Source organism: Phaseolus vulgaris, chromosome 11 (assembly GCF_000499845.2).
Source record: "Phaseolus vulgaris cultivar G19833 chromosome 11, P. vulgaris v2.0, whole genome shotgun sequence".
NCBI classification, from domain to species: domain Eukaryota; kingdom Viridiplantae; phylum Streptophyta; class Magnoliopsida; order Fabales; family Fabaceae; genus Phaseolus; species Phaseolus vulgaris.
Window position 1 is genome coordinate 35,218,827 of NC_023749.2, and position 20,010 is coordinate 35,238,836.

The window sequence follows — 20,010 nt, forward strand, 5'->3', positions numbered from 1 at the left end:
ATGGTGACACGTGTACAGCTGGATGCGAGCCACGTGTTCAGATGTGTAACCGTCAGGAGAGAGAAAGTGCACAGGTATATAAGAGATTCTAACGAACTTCTGAGGTACGCGCGCGTTTAGAACACTTCTTTACGCTTGAGAATATTTGAGGACACTGAGAGAGTTTTTGCACGGTTCCTTTAGTTCTTAGTTTTCTCTCTTAGAGTTTTGGTGGTTCCGTCACTGACTTGAGTGTTGGAGCGCGATCGGCCGCAGCGGCGCCACTCTTTCTTTTGCAGGTTCTTGAGGTGAATCGAGGTGTGAAGGACGGAAGCTAGCGTGGTGCAAAGCCGATCCAGAGGAAGAATACCTTTGACGTGGCAAGGCTCTTGCGTTCTGGTCAACCGGCAGGATCAAGTTAAAAGAGTCAAATCTATGATATAATTCAACATATAACTAATCTTCTTCTGAACTGTCATCTCTACTCTGGTCTCCTTTATGATGTCCACTGGTAGTAGGATCTGAAGATCCTGACGCGGGATTATTCATTTGAATGTGTTGTAGGATGAGTTGCATCTTCTCATCTTGTTTGCGCATGCGTTCACTTTGCTCTTCATGAGTTTTCATCAATAGCTCCATCTTTTCTTCAAGTGTCCGCTCCTTGACACGTTTTGTCATAAGTTCATCATTTAGCTTTTGAATAATCTCACGCATTTCTTCTATTTGATGGACTACTGGAGCTTGACTTGCAGCAGAGTGAGCAGTTGTTGAACTATTAAACCTTTTGCTCAATACACCAAGACCATAGACATTCCCTTTTTTATTTCCACTTCCAACAACATCAATGTATATTTCATTGTCATCAATAGAGGCAACATGAGAGTTTTGCGAAGATGCGCTTTCAAGCATTTGCTGTTGTTGGGCTTCTTCTCGACGTTTCTTATATTTCTCCTGAAAATGAAGTCAAATTGATTATTGCGAAGAAAACATATAGTAAAAATTAAACTATAACAAATTTTAAACATACCGCAAGGTCGCGAGTCTTGTCATTGACCCATTCTCCAGTCTTCAATTTCTTTGTTCTCTCTACAACCTCCCAAGCAGTTGGTTGTCGTTCAAGCTCTTTAGTCTACATAAATTCAATAAAAAGATATAATAGATTGTATTTAAATTAAATATAGAAAGAGAAGAAATATAATAATATTACCATTTTCTCAAAGTGAGCTGCGGTAGATATGGAACCACCACAGTAGGCTGAGGCTCCCTTCTCAACAGCCCGATTCGCCTTGGCAATAACACTCTTGTTCTGGAATTCTGTAGAACTCCAATGCTGGTCCAAGGTTGCTCGAACAAGTTGTGGAATCCAGGTCCCCTTATATTGACCATGCCGAACTTTACTCATAGCATTTTTAAAGATACGGGAGGCTTTTGTATCAAAAATGGATCTAATGAGTTGGTCTTGTTCCATATCCCACCTATACTCTTTCTGCATGTAAAATAAATTAGAAAAAAAACATTGTAGAAAAATAAAATATCATTTTAAATGTAATCATAACTCAAATTACCTTGAACTCTCCAAACCATCTATCTCTAAGCTCAAGACGAACCTTCTTCCAAGTGGGACTGGGTTCATCATATTTTTGCTTGATGATTCGTGAGATTACATTGGAAGGTCCATTTGCAGGTGAAAAACTATGTTCAAAACATATTGTCAAAATGATATATGAAAATTAGATCATATTTACGAATTACAATTAGATTAAAATATACTTACTATGAAAATTAGATCATATTTACGAATTACAATTAGATTAAAATATACTTACTCTCCTCTTTCTGCATGAAGCCAGAGTCTTTGATCAACTACATTGCCAGACTCATTGTCAGGTGTAAGAGAGTCTTGTATCGGTGAAGGTTGATTCATAGTTGGCTCTGTAGAAAAGGTAGTAGGATTTGATTCTCCTACATGATGTTCAATATCTTGTCCGTGAAGTGTAGGAAGTGGGGCGGCTCCTTCATAAATAGGATGTGTAGACTCCATAGTTGTTGGAAGAACAAACGAAGGGGGAATGTTGGTATTGGGTAAAGATATATCATCAACACGAACACCTCGACCACCACGATTAGGTGGTCTACGACCACCACCTCTACCCCTTGGTGTCATCTACAAGTAAAAAATATTACATATATAAATTAATACAATAATCAAAGTGGATCAATCAATTTTGAATAAACAAATAAAGTAATCATGATCAAAAGACTCAAACCTGATTGTGTTTTCTACAACCAAATATGTCAACCAAATATGTCAGTTATCTTCCCTGTTATTCACTACAATTATGGGAAATCACAATTTGTCCACCAATAATAATTAGGCATGAATCCCTCTTGATAAAGATCCCACCCAACTTGATCCACATACTTGAAAACTTTACAACTACATTTAATACAAGGACATCTTAACATTTCACCTTGTTCTTGAAACTTTTCTTGACTAATAACATATTGTAGGAACTCATACACTCCTTCTCTAAATTCCTCTGTCAGATGTTTGTTTCTGTCCTATCTTTTATACATCCACTTCCTACCTTCGGGGATTTCCATTAATGCAATCTGACTACAACAAATTCTTAATGTATACACTTGTTTTAGGAGAGAGAAAACAGAACACTGAATGGAGAAAGTAAAAATTGGATGCAAATATGAAAGTATTGGGTTGACAGGAAGAGAAACATGCCTTTGTTGGTTCACTTTGTAACTGATCTTGGGAGGCGGTTCTATTATTTATATAGAGCTGCGGCTATATATATTTTTCCTATAGACAAGAGAGATGAAGAATATCATATTGAATCAAAAGATCATTAAAATAAGTAAAACTAGCTTCAGCCTAATAATAAAGGTTTAGTCACCATCATCGAAAACTAATAAAAATTGAGATATAATCAACCATTGATTAGCCATATTGCCAACAGTTTCATCCTGGTATCATACAAAAGAATAAGAAAGAAGAAACTACAAACTAAGGAAATGAATGCAAAGGCAAGTTTAGAACAGAGGGAAAAATCTTTCACCTTTTATTTTTTAAAGTTCAACCATTAATTTGGTCCCTATAGTTGAACAAACTTTACATTTTAGTCTCATGTAAAGATCATAATTTTAGTCTTATACATACTATTGTAATCTCTTTTAATTTCTATGAATTTAAACATTGAGACTAACAGATTAAAAATGGTATGAATAAAAACTAAAAGTAATCGAAATAATGAGTGAGATAATGGCCTTTTTTTTAATATTGATTGTGATTTTTCAGTAAAAAATAAATTTTATGCACTCTGTTCTAAAATGACATCAATTGGAATGGTATCCAAAATTAGTAAATAAGGAAGAATTTTGGAGAGTTAATTGCATATGAAAGATAAAACACCACATTGCACAACATTAATGTAGTAGTATAAACAGACACATGTAACAATGATAAAACAAGATAATTTTGTAACTCCAAAAGGTTCACTCTAAGAAAGGTGGAGTAAAACACAACAATACTTGAGAAAAAGAAAAATACCTGAGGAACAACAATTGCTAGATTTAGAACTCCTATGGCCAATCCTGCATAACCAACAGGCATCTTGAGATCAGAAACATTAAAAGACCAAATATTCAGGATATCAAAACTATCTACAACTAATACCAACCTTGGCCACCTCCTGAATCAGCCGTCAACTCTGCTGTGACAGCAAATGGAACACTATAGGATTGATTGCTTAGTGGAATTCCTCACTCCAACTTGCCAATTGTAATTGTAGAACTTGCTTTATGTATATAAACATTTTTATCATATACATGTATGATTAGTTTATGTAAACTACATTCCAAAATGACTATATTTTGCAGTTTCAACCCAAAGCTAGCCCTCAAAAAGCTTCAAGGGAAAAAACTGCTATTTGTTGGGGATTCACTGCAAAGAAACCAGTGGGAGTCTTTTGTCTGCTTGGTAGAATGGGTCATACCTCATAAGCATAAATCTATGAGACTAGCTCATTCGGTCTTCACTGCCAAGGTATTGATATATTGATTGAAATGATGGTCAAATATGTTTACTCAACTCAAACAGCTATTAACTAGAACAAAACTTAGATGCAATTTTACATATGCTTTTGCTGTTGTTTTCCAATCAGAATTGGAGTTTCACTTCAAAAGACAGAACTAAGATGAAGCTTTAAGAAAAGAAAAAAGCCAAAAGAATATGACTCTAGGGGTAGCTATTTTCAATCAATCATATAGCCAAAAGACAGGCATACCGTTCGCTCGCACCGTTCGCCTCCGCACGGCTCCGCTCACACCGTTCGTCTCTGCTCGGCTCCGCTCACACCTCCGTTCGCCTCTGTTCGTACCTCCGTTCGCACCACGACCATTACCTACAACTTCCTCCTCCTCCGACCACAGCTGCAACTTCCTCCTCCTCCGACCACCGCTGCAGCTTCCTCCTCCCCCGACCACCGCTGTAGCTTCCTTTGCACCTTTCTTCACTCCTATAAGCAATTTTGGGTATTTCGTGCCCTAACAACACCTGCACTTCCAAATAACTCCAAAGCTTAAAAAAAACAAATTTCAAATTAAAAAATATTAAAAAATATAGCATTTGTGTAAAATTAAAAGTAAATATTAAATAAATATTTAAATATCCATGATAGTAAATTTGGATATTTTAATAATTAAAATTTAATAATTAAAAAACTATTTACAATTTAATTCTAAAAATTTATTTATTTTTATAAAATTAAAGTTATTTTAAAGATATCATTTTATTTAAATTTAATTATATAGCATAATTTACTTTTTTTTAAAGGATTAATTTTATTAATAATAATATTTTGTTATGTAATTTTATTTAGAATTTTTATTTGAGCTGATATTTTAAAAAGAATATTTAATAAATTTTATTTAAATTTAAAAAATTACAAATATATTTGACATATATTTTTTAATAGAAAAAGAAACCAGTAATACAACTAATTATTTTTTAAACGGATGAGTACTCATTAATATTCAAAAGTGTGTGTGATCCTTGTATAGTTTTTTAAAATAAAAATGAATTATTATTATTATTAATAGTAGTAAAATAAACAATTATATTTAGCGACCAAAAGAAATTCGGTGGCTAAAAAATAAACGTATTTGGTAACTGATTCAGTGGTAAAAATAAACAATTATATCTAGCGATCGAAACAAAATCGGTGGCTAAAAACTAAATAAATTTGGTGGCTGATTCGGTGGCAAAAATAAACATTTATATTTAGCGACCAAAAGAAAATCGGTGGCTAAGAAGTAAACATAATCGATGGCTAATTCGGTGGCAGAAATAAGCAATAAAGTTTAGCGACCGAAATAAAATCGGTGGCTAAAAAATAAACATATTTGGTCGCTAATTCGGTTGCAGATATACTTTTCCCAATTTATTCGAAACAACCACCAAGCGACCAATGGTTTTGTCGCTCTCATATTCGGTCGCGGATTCGGTCGCAAAACTAACTAACATGATAAATAATTCAATCGGTCGCTATTTCGGTCGCAGATCTAACACTACGAGTATTTGGTGACTATTTCGGTTGCAAATTGTGACCACTAATTTTCGGTGACTAAATTGTGTTTTAAAAGTTTTATATTGGTGAGTAAAACTTGACTTACATGTGTGAAAATGACTCAATGATTGAGATCATGCAAAAGGTGTAATATATATTAAAATTTAATTTGCATGTAAATTTAAAAGGTGTAACTGATTGAAAGGGGAAAAACAATAATGTTCTCAAATAAATAATATATAAAATACACTTTTAAAGATTTTATACATAATAATTTATAATTAAATAATGGTATAAACATTTCTGTACATTCTAATTAAATTTTTAAACTAATAAACCCCTTCCTTCATGTATAAAATTGAAATTTGAAACATTGGAACACTTTATTTAAAAATTATGCTTGCTAACCATGCTTATCCATCCATTAGATATACAATTGTTGCCCATAAATAGAAAAGTTATGCACTTTAATTATTGTTGACAAAAGACTATGTTGCATTTATGTTTCTTTTCAGAGGTTGATTGAAATCATAATTTCAAAACATGTCATATTCACTTCAAAAGTTCCTTATCCAATAATTATGTACAGTATATGCACACACCAACGCAAATGAACAAGCCAATATAAATACCCTAGTTGACTCCTGGATAGCCATTGGAAATGAATCCAGATCATCTTTAGCTGCAATTATCAGGCAGGGCACTTCAAAGCCAGTACTTTCTCCATGACTAGCAATTTCAACCAGGGGTTCAGATGATGTTCTCCATGAAGATTCATCAGACCTGAAATGAATATCTTGTCAGCTATATACACATTTTTTGCAAGCATTTAATGAGTTGTCCACACAACATGATCACGAAATGAAAGTTAATTTAAAATACAGTTGACGAGTTTCCATTTTAATCAGTGATTTTTTTAATGCATAACATGCAAACCTTGAGCATCTTACTTCTAAGCTGTTTTAAAACTTATGTTTGAAAGTCACAAATCTTAATGGCTAACCAGAAATTATTTCCTTTTCAGCTTATAATCTCTTTTACGAACCTCATCCAAATGCACAGCAGATTATTCCAAGTGCTTACAAGTTACTATGCTAAAATATAGCATATACGCTAAAAATATCAGAAACATGTTGTTGTGCCTGGAAAACTTTATAAGACCTCTTCTAAATAAGTTATTTAACAGAGAAATTTATCCTCTACTGGTGCATATACTAACAAAGATAATCCATAACTTTAATCATATAATGATCTTTGATAGTGTCACCTGTCATGAAAAAAATCTGTAATGTCACATGAGGCCAAAGACTCCTTATTGGACAGGAGCCTCCTAACTCCATCTACAGGAATCTCTCTTAGCATGTTACGTTGAAAATAGAAGGAAGTAGAACAAAAGGAGAAAAACTAAGGAAAGAACTAACTAAGATAAAGATAAAACTATAATATTATTCTCTACCCTTTTTCCAACCATGAAGGCCATTATAAGAGATAGTTGTATCTCATGTAACAGAAAACATAAAGCATAAAGCATAACAAAAATATATTTTTCCTACACCAAAATGACAACTCATTGCTTCTAGATGTAATCTCTAAATCTGATGGGTTTTACTCTGCTTCTAATGGGTCTAGGCTGTCTATCAATTGCCTCTTCCTTTGAGAAAACCTTGTCCTCAAGGTTGAGACTTGAAATTGCCGAAGTGGATGGGATCTCTTGGACCGTGAGAGAGAATGGGGTTGTGTGGTATAATGAGTTGGATGGGTTACAATTTGCTGATTTGGGCTTGGGTCCGTGGTATTAGTTGAAATCACTTTTTTGGGTTGGAATGAAGTGGAAACGTTGGGCTTTGGTGTAGTGGGCTTGGTACCATGCGAGTCTAGGACCGTTGGGTCAGCGGAAGAGTTATGTGTGTGGCTTACAATTGGCTGGGAATTTGAAAGAGCATGGTGCGGTGAGTGGTTTACAGCTGGAGTGGCATTGGAAATTGGAGTGTCACGTGATGCTGCTGGTTGATGGGACATTGAAAGGAGTGGTTTTGGTGCATGGGTTACAGTTGGTTGAGCTTTGGGAAGTGTAGGGTCGCGTGCAAAAGAGGGTGGTGACAGTTTAAGTGGGGCGTGGACCGTAGATGGTTGCCACGTGTTTGCAAGTGCGACTTTTATGGGTGATTTAGTTGGGTTTATCTTTAATGAGTTAAGAGGAATATTGGAAGTCTCAGAATGTGAAGTATAGTTTGGGAAGAGAGTTGGGAGGTCGTGGGTTGGTACTGGTGGGTTCTCTGGTTCGAGAGGGAATTTGAAATGCAACGGTGGAGTTGGGCCGTGATAAGGTTTTAGAAAGGAGATGTGGAAGACTGGATGGATACATGATGACGAGGGAAGGAAAAGTTCATATGCCACTTCATTGATGCGACATTTAATGGGATAGAGACCAAAGAATCTTTGTCCAAGCTTATTGTGAGTCTTGGACGAGAGTGATGTTTGGCAGTAAGCTTGCCGTCGGAGAAGTACCCAGTCGTTTTCCCTGAAATTGTAATCAAGTCTTGATTTGTTTGTTGATTCTGCCATTCTTTGTTGTGTTGTTTTCAGCGTGGCTTTTAATTGCTGCAGCATTCGCGCACGCTCCTGTAATGTGGTATCCAGTGTTGGTTCTGCGGCAGTTCCTGGAACGTAATCTGGAATGGAAGGAGGCGATCGTCCATCCAGAGCCTAGAAGGGTGTAATTTTGATGGCCGAGTGGTGTGAGGAGTTGTACCAAAACTCCGCAAGGTACAAATAGCAATACCATGTTCGTGGATTTTCGCTGGTAAAGCACCTAAGGTAAGCTTCTAAACAGCGATTTATAACTTCGGTTTGACCGTCAATTTGGGGGTGAACTTTAATTTTGTGCCTTGCAGATGAAACAACTCATTCCAAACACGGCTCTGGAACACTGGATCACAGTCTGGAATGATGGATTTAGGGACTCCATGTAACCTGCAAATTTCAATAGAAAAACGGTTAGCTAAATGGGTGGCTGTGAAGGACGTGGGAAGGCCGATGAAGTGGGCTGATTTGGACAGCCTGTCACAGACATGTTGAACCAAGTGGTGTTCAAGCTTTGAAGAATCCAAACTCTTTGAAGAATGATGAAGGCTGGTTGTGCTTGTTGTTGCTGTGTTGTCTTTTAGATAGGATCTGGGGTAGATTTAATATGTAATCAACTCTTGATTGAATCCAAAGCATAAACACTCTCAATCCTTTTAAAAGAAAAGTGTTTTTCAAACTAAGTGAAAAACAACCTGTTGTTTTGTCGAAACAACCGATTGTTTTATACTTAGGTGTTTTTAGAAAAGGTTGAAAACTGTTTTTCAAATGGTTGAGCTGTCAAAACCAAAACAACTGATTGATTCGTGGAAACAACCGATTGTTTGTTTTGGTACCATAACAGAAAAATGGTTTTAATGCTTTGACCAATCTTTAAATGTAATTAATAGTTTGTTAAGATTTGATAACAAACAAACAACTTTGTTTTACAAATAGAAAAATAGATTTGGGTTTTTCACAACTTACAGATTTTGAAAGAGTTGAGATTGCTTAGAGATTGAGTTTGATCAAAGAGTGTGAGATAGGATTTTCTGCTTGTATTGATTTCAAATTTGTTCTGTAACAAGGGTAATCCTTGTATCTTTTGAAAGAAACCTTGTGTGTTTGCTGAGAAATGTTGTGTGTTCTTGAGGGGATCAAGATCAACATTCTTAGTGTTGGTGTGTTGACCAAGAGAAGTGTGTGTCTTGAGGGGATCAAGGTCACTTCTTTGGTTGTGGTGTAAATGATCTAGGATTGATTGCTTAGTGAATTCCTCAGTGGTTTCTGAGAAGACTGGATGTAGCTTTGGGTTTAGAGTGAACCAGTATAAACATCTGTGTGCATTCTCTCTATCCTTAATCTCTTTAAATTCAGTTTTTTATATTTGCAAACTGGTATAAACAACCGATTGTTTCTGTGAAACAACCAATTGTTTTTCTGGTGCTGTTGTTTTTGCTTTGTGTTTTGGCAAACTGGATTCCTTATCATTTGTTTCTCGAAGTAATTTCATTCTTTGCTTAAAAGTTTGCGAAAAACCTCTTTAAACCAGTCACCCCCCCCTCTAGTTTAAAGCCATCCATTCTAACAATTGGCATCAAGAGCTTGGTTCTTGAAAGTTATTCAAGTTGATCCTAAAACTGTTTTTTAATGGCTGATAGATTACCTTTTGGGGAAGGTGCTTCAATCAACAGACCACCTCTGTTTTGTGGTTTGAACTACCAATTTTGGAAAGTGAGAATGAAAATCTTTGTGGAATCACTTGACAAAGGAATTTGGGATGCAATTGAAAATGGTCCTTTTGTCCCAATTTTGAAAAAGATGGATCTTCCATTGAAAAGCCTTGGTCTCAATGGACTGATTCTGAAAGCAAAAAGGCCAAGTTTGATTGCATTGCTAAAAACATAATAACCTCTGCTTTGAATTCAGATGAGTTTTTCAGGGTCTCTCAATGCAAATCAACAAAAGAAATGTGGGACACCTTGGAGGTAACTCATGAAGGTACAAAAAATGAGGTGAAGAGAGCTAGGAAGCATACTCTAATCCAAGAGTATGACATGTTCAGAATGTTCAAAGGTGAAACAATTGCTGAAGTGCAGAAAAGATTCACGCACATCATCAATCATCTCATGAGCCTTGACAAGACCTTTGAAAAGGAAGAGCTAAACATCAAGATTTTGAAATGTCTTGATAGAGCATGGCAACCTAAGGTAACTGCTATATCCGAATCCAAAGATCTAACATCCTTGAGTATGGCTTCTTTGTTTGGCAAGCTTAGGGAACATGAGTTAGAGATGAATCGACTCAATGTTCAAGAAAGCGAAGACAAGCACGTAAGGAGTATAGCCTTAAAAGCTTCCAAGCACAAAGGCAAACAAGAATCCAGTGATGAGGAAAACCTTAGCTTGCTATCCAGAAAGTTTAGCAAATTCTTAAAGAGGAACCACAACAAGGATAACAACAAAGATAGGTATGGAAACAAGAAATCTAATGATTTTAATTCCAATAACTATACCTGTTTTGGTTGTGGTGAGCAAAGTCACATAAAGGCAGATTGCCCAAACAAAAGCAAGGAGAAAAAGCCTAGCTACAAGGAAAAGAAGAGCAAGACAAAGAGAGCCTACATAGCTTGGGATGAGAATGAGGTATCATCATCAAGCTCTTCATCAAGTGAAGAAGAGAAAGCAAACATTTGTTTGATTGCTGAAGATGATGATGAATCTTGCAGCTCAAGTGAAGTAAGTTCTTGTGCTTCTTTAAATGAACAAAATTATAGTGAATTGCTTGAAACTTTTCAAGAAACTCACGATGAAGCTAATTGATTGGTGCTTAAAAACAACTGAATGAAAGAACTTAACAGCTGGCTAGAAAAGAGAGTGAAAGAACTTGAAGATGAGATTGAAAAATCTAAAAAGGATTTCAAAAATCTTGAAACACATTTCAAAAATTCTTCTTGCAAGTGTGACACTCTCATTTGCGAAAATTGTGAAAACCTTGAGAAAAAAGTGCATTATCTTGTTAATACTGTGGACAAGCTTTCGAAAGGGAAATCTAACTTTGAGAATGTCTTGGCATCTCAAAGCTGTGTTTTTGGAAAGGCTGGTTTAGGTTTTAATCCACAAAACCAACAAGATAACTTTTCAATTTTTTTTTTAAGAAAGCCAGTAAAACAACTGATTGTTAAGTCGAAACAACCGGTTGTTACATGCTTTTATTGCATGAAAAAGGGCCATTCGGTTAGATTCTGCAAAATAAGAAAGTTTTCTGTTCACAGGGGCTTCATGAAATGGATTCCTAAAGGATGTGAGGTTCCAAGTGAGAAAAAGAAATGATTTGGACCCACATTTGTGAAGGGGCCAAATCTTGTTGCTTGAACTCATGCTTATGCAGGAATTCTAAAGAAGTGTGAAGGACTGAGTCATCTGATCAAGTTCTTGGAAGAAAAAGACCAACATTGAAGCTGAATCAATGTTTTGTATCTGTCCAAAGGCCCTCAACAGTTAAATGAGGCTTCTTGATCACAAAGCACATGGCTCATTGAAAGAACAACATAAAGGATAAAACCTTCCTTATCACTGTTCTTAATTCCTATTTTTAAGTTCATTTTCATGATTATATATCCTCTTTAAAATACTCAATTTCATCTGCTTTGAATTCCTTCTACTCATGATTGAAAATTCAAAATCAGTTTTATTGTTGCAGAAAAACAACCGATTGTTTCCTCGAAACAACCGATTGTTTTGAGTCTGACAGCACTGTGAAGATTTCAATTTAATTCCTTTTTGAATTTCTATCTGTTGCAGATCAAATTAAAGAAAGAATCCTTGGTCAATGAACCTGTGTTGAAAGCTGATCACGCTCAGAAAGAAGTTACAACAGTCATAAAGGAATATATTCCACAATCTTGAAAATTTAAGAGCTTTTATGACTAGTTAAAGATCACATGTGAAGACCATGTGATTTTCTGCTTTTTCTGACGTTTTCTGTGCAGGGCATGGTCAAGTATTCTCTCTATGAAAATCTGGTACCCACTCATGTCATTGAATGCTTTATGATTCTGTTTTTGCTATAAAATCTGTTGCAGCTGATCTCTTCCACAAGAACAACCAATTGCAACATCTCTTGCAATTCTTGTGTGAGCTTCTCTCTGTTTCTTCTCTGCCATCATGGACTCAACTCCTCCCACCTCAAGAAGAGTCAAATCCAGAGCAGTAAGGTCTGGAGGAAGGCTAGAAGGATGGTTTTCTAGTGATAATGATCTAATTGAGAGGTATAGGTTTAAGACTAGCACCAAAGTGATAAACAACCCCAAGGTTGTTTGCTTTGATTGGCTGAAAAGCTAAAAGCTGAACAATGTCAGAAGGCTCCTCAAAGATCAATCCCTCAGAAAGTTCTTGGAGATGAAGGGGAATATCTACCCAGATTTGATAAAACTATTCTACACAAATCTCAAGTTTGAGGGAAACAACCTTGTTTCTCATGTAAAAGGTGTAGATATGGAGATCACATATGATGTGTGGACTGCAGTAGCTGGTCTAAAGTACTCTGGCCTCAGAATCAACAAGGGGAACCTTGGAGTAGTGGAGGATTTCAGCAAAGTCCAATACTACAAGAGTTGCTTGAAGAACGAAAATATTCAAGTTAGGACTTGTTCGGTTGGCGGCTTAAGGATTGATGAAAGGTTGTTGGCCCTAATTGTGACTTGGATTTTAACTCCAAGGGGGAGCAATCATTCTATTCTTATAGAGGAGGACCTGATGTACATCTTCTGCATTATGAAGAAGATCAGAATAAATTGGATCCACATCATCAAAGAGCACATGCAAAAGGCAATGAGGTTAAGTGACTATCATTATCCATATGTTGTTTTGGTTTCTAAATTTCTACTCTATTTTGAAGTGAACCTAGAAGATGAAACATCTGAGTTGGTCAAGTCAACTCAAGAGTTGAACAATGGATCTCTTAGTAAAATGGGATTCACCAAAGTAGGTGGCAAATGGATTAGCAAAGATGGTGATCTTGGTGCCTCATCAAGTGCTGCTGCTGATCATGAAGAAGTTGAACATGCTGATGATATGGATTTTCAACATGAAGATCAACCTGAAGCAAATCAAGATGCTGGACCAAGTGTTGGTGCTGGAAATCAAGAAGAAAGAATGCCAACCATGTCTTCTTTTGAGAGATATATGGTCAATAGGCTTGATGGCTTTGCGGAGAACCAAAGGAATCTCCATGATCTATGTGTCTGCAATTTCCAGAGCATTGATAACAGGTTTAATAGCATGGATGCACACTTCATGACCTTAGATGAACAGATTGAGGCAGTTCAGAACCAGATCTTTGATCTTCAATACGCTGATGATGAGTAAAAAGGAAAAACAACCGGTTGATGTATCGAAACAACCGATTGTTTTTGGTATTTGTATCAGTTTTTCTGTTTTTAGCTTCTATTGTTTAAATCTGATGTATTAAGAACAATTATCTTTTTCATCTCTTCTTTTTGTGTATTTGTGAAGACAAATAGGGGGAGATTTATGTTGTGTTTGGTTTTAATTATCTTTTTCAGCAAAACAGTCTGTATGGGTGAAACCTTATAGGTTTTTGCTCTTTTTTGTTTTGTTTTTTGCTCTGATATTATGCTCTGAATTTCTATTTTTGTTTATGTGCTAACCAAATATCAGAAGTTCTATGCTTTGCTTAAAACTCTGTCTTGCAGGAACTGTTTCAGATTCAATCAGATATAACACAAGCATAAGGGATTTGTCTTCATCAAATAGGGGGAGATTGTTGAACCAAGTGGTGTTCAAGGCCTTTGAAGGATAATGAAAGCTGGTTGTGCTTGTTGTTGCTGTGTTGTCTTTTAGATAGGATCTGGGTAGATTTAATATGCAATCCACTCCTGATTGAATCCAAAGCATAAGCACTCTCAATCCTTTTAAAATAAAAGTGTTTTTCAAACTAAGTGAAAAACAACTTGTTGTTTTGTCGAAACAACCGATTGTTTTATACTTAGGTGTTTTTAGAAAAGGTTGAAAACTGTTTTTCAAATGGTTGAGCTATCAAAACAAAACAACCGATTGATTCGTGGAAACAACCAATTGTTTGTTTTGGTACCATAACAAAAAAATGGTTTGTGCTTTGACTGAGCATTAAATGTTTTTCCAACTGTTTACACTCCATTTTTTAATGCTTTGACCAATCTTTAAATGCAATTAATAGTTTGGTAAGATTTGATAACAATCAAACAACTTTGTTTTACAAATAGAAAAACAGATTTGGGTTTTTCACAACTTACAGATTTTGAAAGAGTTGAGATTGCTTAGAAATTGAGTTTGATCAAAGAGTGTGAGATAAGATTTTCTGCTTGTATTGATTTCAGATTTGTTATGTAACAAGTGTAATCCTTGTATCTGTTGAAAGAAACCTTGTGTGCTTGCTGAGAAGTGTTGTGTGTTTTTGAGGGGATCAAGATCAACATTCTTAGTGTTGTTGTGTTGACCAAGAGAAGTGTGTGTCTTGAGGGGATCAAGGTCACTTCTTTGGTTGTGGTGTAAGTGATCTAGGTTTGATTGCTTAGTGGAATTCCTCAGTGGTTTCTGAGAAGACTGGATGTAGCTCTGGGTTTAGAGTGAACGAGTATAAACATCTGTGTGCATTCTCTTTATCCTTAATCTCTTTAAATTTAGTTTTTTATATTTGCAAGCTGGTATAAACAACCGATTGTTTTTCTGGTGCTGTTGTTTTAGCTTTGTGTTTTGGAAAACTGGATTCCTTATCATTTGTTTTTCGAAGTAATTTCATTCTTGGCTTAAAAGTTTGCGAAAACCCTATTTAAACCATTCACCTCCCCTCTAGTTTAAAGTCATCCATTCTAACAAGACAACCCAGATGACTGTGTTCCCAAAAGATGAAGGTAGGTGCGTGATGAAATCTATAGTTAGTTCTTCCCACGGTTAGGTTGGTATGGGTATGGGTTGGAGTAGACCAAAAGGTTTCTGATGTAATGATTTGTTTTGTTGGCAGGGTAGGCATTCCTTGATATACCTTTTGGTGTCGCGGTACATACCAGGCCAGAAAAGGGTGGTCGCGAGCCTGGCCATGGTAAACTTGATGCCCGAGTGGCCGGCGGTGGGAGAGGCATGAAACTCATGGAGTATGGCTGAACGAATTTGCTTGATGGAAGGAACGTACAATCGTTGAGCATGGTATAGAAGGTTGTGGTGAAAACTGTAATTGGTGTCAGGTAATGAAATTAATCTGTGAACCTCTTTTTCTCCCATTTTCGTCTTGTAATAATCTTTTAATTATTTGAACATGTTCGGAATTGGCGAAGATATGGCAAAGAGGAGAGAATGGGTGGCCGGGACAAGAAATTTGCAGCTTGAATTTGGTAGTTTGGGCGGTATCGGATGTCAAAACTGTATCCAAGCAGCTTGGTAGCCCACTTTTGTTGTTCCGGTGTGTGGCATGCATTGGTGAGTAATTCCTTTAAACTTTGTTGGTCTGTTATTATTGTGTACCTATGAGATAATGACGTCACTTTTTGACTGCTTCTGTTATAACTAGCATTTCCTTGACATATGCTGAGCTAGCTTGCATTTTTGGGTAAAGTTTCTTATTGAAGAAAGCAATGGGGTGACCTTCTTGGGAAAGCACAACTCCAATTGCTATGTTGGAATCGTCGGTCTCTACCACGAACGGTATGGAAAAATTTGGAAGACTCAACACCGGAGCTATAGTTAGGATATTTTTCGATTTTGTAAAGGCCTCCTCTGCATTTGTATTCCATGTAAATGTTGATGATTTGAGTAACTCTGTGAGTGGCGAGGCAAGAGTGGCATAACCGCGGATGAACTTCCGATAAAATCCCGTAATACCCAGAAACGCACGTAGGGTAGTAAGGGATGTAGGTTTAGGCCAAAGTATGATAACCTTGATTTTATCTGGATCTGGAGCCACTGTGCCATCTTCCAAAAGATGGCCTAGGTGTGAGACTCTGGTTGTGGCAAACACACATTTTGATTCCTTAACAAAAAATTTATGAGTGTCTAATAATTGAAGGATCAATGTGAGGTGGTGAATGTGTTCTTGCATGGAGTTGTTGTAAATGAGAATGTCATAAAAAAAAAACTAGGACAAAGTGTCGTAGATGGGGCCTGAGTAAATCATTCATGGCTGCCTAGAAGGTAGATGGTGCATTAGCAAGGCTGAAAAGCATCACTAAGAACTCGTAATGGCCATTAAAGGTTCTAAAAGCGGTCTTGTGGCAATCTGTAGAATTAACTCAAATCTGGTGGTAACCTGAACGTAGGTCAACTTTGGTGAAAACCTTGGCAATGGTCAATTCATCCAACAATTCATCAATAGTTGGGATAGGAAAACGGTCTTTAATAGTAATGGCGATTATACCTCTATAATCCACACAAAAACGCCAGGTGTCATCTTTCTTTTTTATGGGGACAACTGGGGATGAAAAAGGGCTTGTGCTGGGGCAGATAATGCCTTCGTTGAGCATTTCGTGAATGAGGGAGGTCATGGTGTGCTTGTGAGCATGTGGGTAACGGTAGGGTTTAATGTTAACTGGGGCTGAGTGTGGAATAAGGGGAATGTGATGATTGTGGGGTATGTGTGGAGGTAGTCCATGGGGAGAAGAGAAAATTGAACTATATGTTTGTAAAAGATGGGATATAGTTGGGGGGTTGAATAATCAGTGAGGGCTGGATGGTGATGGCAGTGGGTCAATAATGAAGAGATGTAGAGAAATGACATTTATGTGTAACATGTGACAAAAATGAGTGAAGGAAGCTTGACTGCATAGCATATTTGTAGCGTCGTGTAGTGTAATGGGTAACCCATTCTGGGTAAAAAATAGTTGCGGCTTAGAAAAATCATCCATTAAGGGGCCCAAAGAACACAACCAGTCCATTCCCAAGACAACATCAGCCCCTTCGATAGGTAAGAGGTAAAAGGAAATGGGAAATGTGTAGGTATGTATAGAAACAGGGACATCTGGGCAAAAAGAGGAGCACTGAATTTTGTTGCCATTACCAACCATAACTGAGAAAGGTGTGATAGAAACGGTGCAAAGTTGAAGGTGAAGGGTCAAATGGGGTTGAATAATGTTATGGGAACTTCCGGTATCTATGAGAATGGTAACATGAAGATGCCCAATGTAGCCATCAAAGGTAAAAGTATGGGTTGAGGGAGCTCCACATAAGGCTTGGAAGGAGAGGTGAATGTGTGTAGGTGTATTTGTGGGTTGGTCGTTGAAGGTGGTAGGATAATCTTCCATAGTGTTTTCTTCAGGAAAATTGTGACTTAGTAAAAGAAGAAAACGATGGGTGGTGCACTTATGCCCTGGAAATTTTTTTTCATCACAGTTATAACACAAACCAGCGGCTCTATGCTCTTGAAGTTGGGTTGATGTGAGTTTTTTATAGGTATGGAAGGGGTTACATGTGGTGTTGTAGTGGGAGACGGAGAGGAACGTGGTGAGGGTAATAAATGATTGGATGGTTGGGGTAAGGTATGGAATAAATGAAAAGACCATTTAGAATCATGGATTTTAGATTCTAAAAGCTTGGCTAGGCCCATGGCCTAGGTGATGGAAGTGGGTTGCAAAACTGCTATTTCTCTTCGAATTTTCGGGAGTAGGCCAAATATAAAACAGTTAAGTATCATCTCTGGATGTAAGCCCATCACTTTGTTGCAAATTTTCTCAAACAGTTTTTGATATTCCGCAACTGTGGAGGTTTGGCGCAGCTTAAACAGCTTGCCCTGATGATTTTCATATGTTGAAGGCCCAAAGCGAAGTTCTAGGACACGGCTAAAAGAAATCCAGTCAGTAAGTTGATGATTTTGGTACATCCATTTAAACCAACTGAGTGCATCACCTCTCATGTAGAAGGTAGCCATATTCAAACGAGCATCCCAAGGAATATTATGAAATTGAAAAAATTGGTCAGCTTGGAATAACCAATCTAAAGGGTCAGTGCCATCAAAGAAAGATAGTTGTATTTTTGGTGGTCGTATAGGAGAAAAAGAAGGGGGCATAATGATTGTACTTGTCGTAGTAGCGTAGGTTGTGTGGTTGTTGGTCCCAATCGGTTGTGGAATAGAAGAAGTGGTATCCAGGGAAAATTGGTGGAAAGGAGAAGTAGGGTTTGTATGGGGTGGGAGTGTGGTGGTTTGTGAGGACAAAGGGGGAAAAACTAGGGAGGGTATTAGTGAGGATATCCTGTTTGGATTCCCAGACAGATTGTCGGGACTCCTGATCTCTTTGGAGAGCCAATTGGTTTGCTTGTGTGGTGTGTAGTTCATCTTGAAGGTTGGCTAGTTTGTCAAGGATGGCTTTAAGGGCTTCCTCCATATCCTTGGTTGATTTGGGAGGCATGTAGGGAGTTCAATGAAAGCACCAAAATGTTACGTTGAAAATAGAAGGAAGCAGAACACAAGGAGAAAAGCTAAGGAAAGAACTAACTAAGATAAGGATAAAACTATAATATTATTCCCTATCCTTTTTCCAACCATGAAGGCCATTATAAGAGGCAGTTGTACCTCAAGAAAGCATAAAGCATAATAGAAATATATTCTTCCTACACTAAAATGACAACTCATTGCTTCTAGATGTAATCTCTAAATCTGATGGGTTTTACTTTGCTTCTAATGGGCCTGGGTTGTCTATCACAGCACAACATATTTTTTGTTTTCCTGCGAAAGATAAGATTTACAAGAGACGAAACAAAAGTTCAAATATATAAAATGAATAAAATAGGAGCAGGTAGCAGGTACTGCAACAGGTGAGAAAGACAATTTTTTTTTCCCAATAAGTAGTACTAGTAGCTAACGAAAGATGACAACCAAGTATCTTACCATTGAAATATCAACAACATTTACACCATAATGATCTTCATTGGTTGGATTGTAACTTTCAGAATATGGCCTGCATTATTGATTCAACAATAGTAAGGTATAAGGTGTTGGAAACTATAACATCAAGGTAACACAAAAAAGGAAAAACCTTCCAATAAAAGAATTCAATAATGCAGATTTTCCGACCTTCCTTTTCCCAAAAACAAACCGCTGCAAAACATTTCTATCTGAATGTTGCTTCTTGCGATCTAAACGCCTCCTCCTAATTTAAAACTATTTTGGCTCTTGCTTTAAATGTTTTTTAACAACTGATTGAAGTTTATATAATTTGTTTTACGCTCCTAGTTGTAAAGGACTTTTAAGATAACACTTTCAAATCAATTTTTCCAAGATTGCTTCAAGCTCTGGATCTTTTCTAAGAGAGGAGTAAGATTGTGTTGTATCAAGTTTGTTTTGATCTTTGATCATTTCCATGTGTATTCCATTCTTTCATCTGATTACTGTATTTATGTAAAGACTGGTGTAGTGCAGATTTACAGGGTGTTTTGAGATTTGTGGTGTTGTTTGCCAAAGGTGGTGTGTATTCTTGAAGGGTTCAAGATCACAACTTTTGTGTGTTGTATGTAATCAAGGTTTTTGATTGCTTAGTGGAATCTCATAGGTTTCTGAGGACTGGATGTAGCTATTGGTAAAGAGTGAACCAGTATAAAATCTCTGTGTTGATCTTTCTATCCCTTCTCTCCTTTAAATCTGTTATTGCCTGTTATTGCCTTGTTTTTAACACTGTTGATAAAAACAATTGATTGTTTTGCAAAAACAACCGTTGATTTTCTGAAATCACAGTAAAAATAATTTTGATTTTGGCTAAACTGATTCCTACTTCATTAATTCCTCATTGGCTTTCATCCTACCTTAAACATTTGCGAAAATCTTTCATAAGCAATGCACCTCCCTCTTGTTTAAAGCCTATAATTCTAACAATTGGCATTAAGAGCTAAGTTCTTGAAAGTCATTGAAG

The 20,010-nt window shown here is 36.7% G+C and overlaps 2 protein-coding genes and 2 long non-coding RNA genes across 4 annotated transcripts; all 4 read right to left on the reverse strand.

The window, feature by feature from the left end:
• Positions 1–408: 408 nt before the first annotated feature.
• On the reverse strand, positions 409–1,830 carry LOC137823159 (uncharacterized). The gene is made up of 5 exons (XM_068628312.1): positions 1,806–1,830; positions 1,545–1,671; positions 1,187–1,465; positions 1,007–1,108; positions 409–930 (listed from the first exon to the last, which is right to left on the reverse strand). The coding sequence occupies exons 3-5, from the start codon at positions 1,445–1,447 to the stop codon at positions 436–438; spliced, it is 858 nt and encodes a 285-aa protein (XP_068484413.1). The 5' UTR covers positions 1,448–1,465; positions 1,545–1,671; positions 1,806–1,830; the 3' UTR covers positions 409–435.
• Positions 1,831–1,836: 6 nt separating this feature from the next.
• LOC137823168 (uncharacterized) lies at positions 1,837–4,436 on the reverse strand. Its single transcript, XR_011083075.1, has 3 exons — positions 4,278–4,436; positions 2,247–2,310; positions 1,837–2,143 (listed from the first exon to the last, which is right to left on the reverse strand). It is a non-coding gene; the product is annotated as an uncharacterized lncRNA (long non-coding RNA).
• An 11,220-nt stretch (positions 4,437–15,656) lies between these two features.
• On the reverse strand, positions 15,657–16,214 carry LOC137806119 (uncharacterized mitochondrial protein AtMg00860-like). The gene has a single exon (XM_068606082.1). The coding sequence runs from the start codon at positions 16,212–16,214 to the stop codon at positions 15,657–15,659; it is 558 nt and encodes a 185-aa protein (XP_068462183.1).
• A 2,774-nt stretch (positions 16,215–18,988) lies between these two features.
• On the reverse strand, positions 18,989–19,199 carry LOC137819985 (uncharacterized). Its single transcript, XR_011082528.1, has 2 exons — positions 19,141–19,199; positions 18,989–19,062 (listed from the first exon to the last, which is right to left on the reverse strand). It is a non-coding gene; the product is annotated as an uncharacterized lncRNA (long non-coding RNA).
• Between the last annotated feature and the right edge of the window lie 811 nt (positions 19,200–20,010).

Excerpts from the sequence above, each read along its gene's own strand:
- LOC137823159 (XM_068628312.1), bottom strand. The coding sequence starts at position 1,447 with ATGGAACAAGACCAACTCATTAGATCCATTTTTGATACAAAAGCCTCC. Across the intron at positions 1,109-1,186 it reads CAGCTCACTTTGAGAAAATG|ACTAAAGAGCTTGAACGACA; the intron begins GTAATATTATTA and ends GAATTTATGTAG. Across the intron at positions 931-1,006 it reads ACAAGACTCGCGACCTTGCG|GAGAAATATAAGAAACGTCG; the intron begins GTATGTTTAAAA and ends CTTCATTTTCAG.
- LOC137806119 (XM_068606082.1), bottom strand. The coding sequence starts at position 16,214 with ATGCAAGAACACATTCACCACCTCACATTGATCCTTCAATTATTAGAC.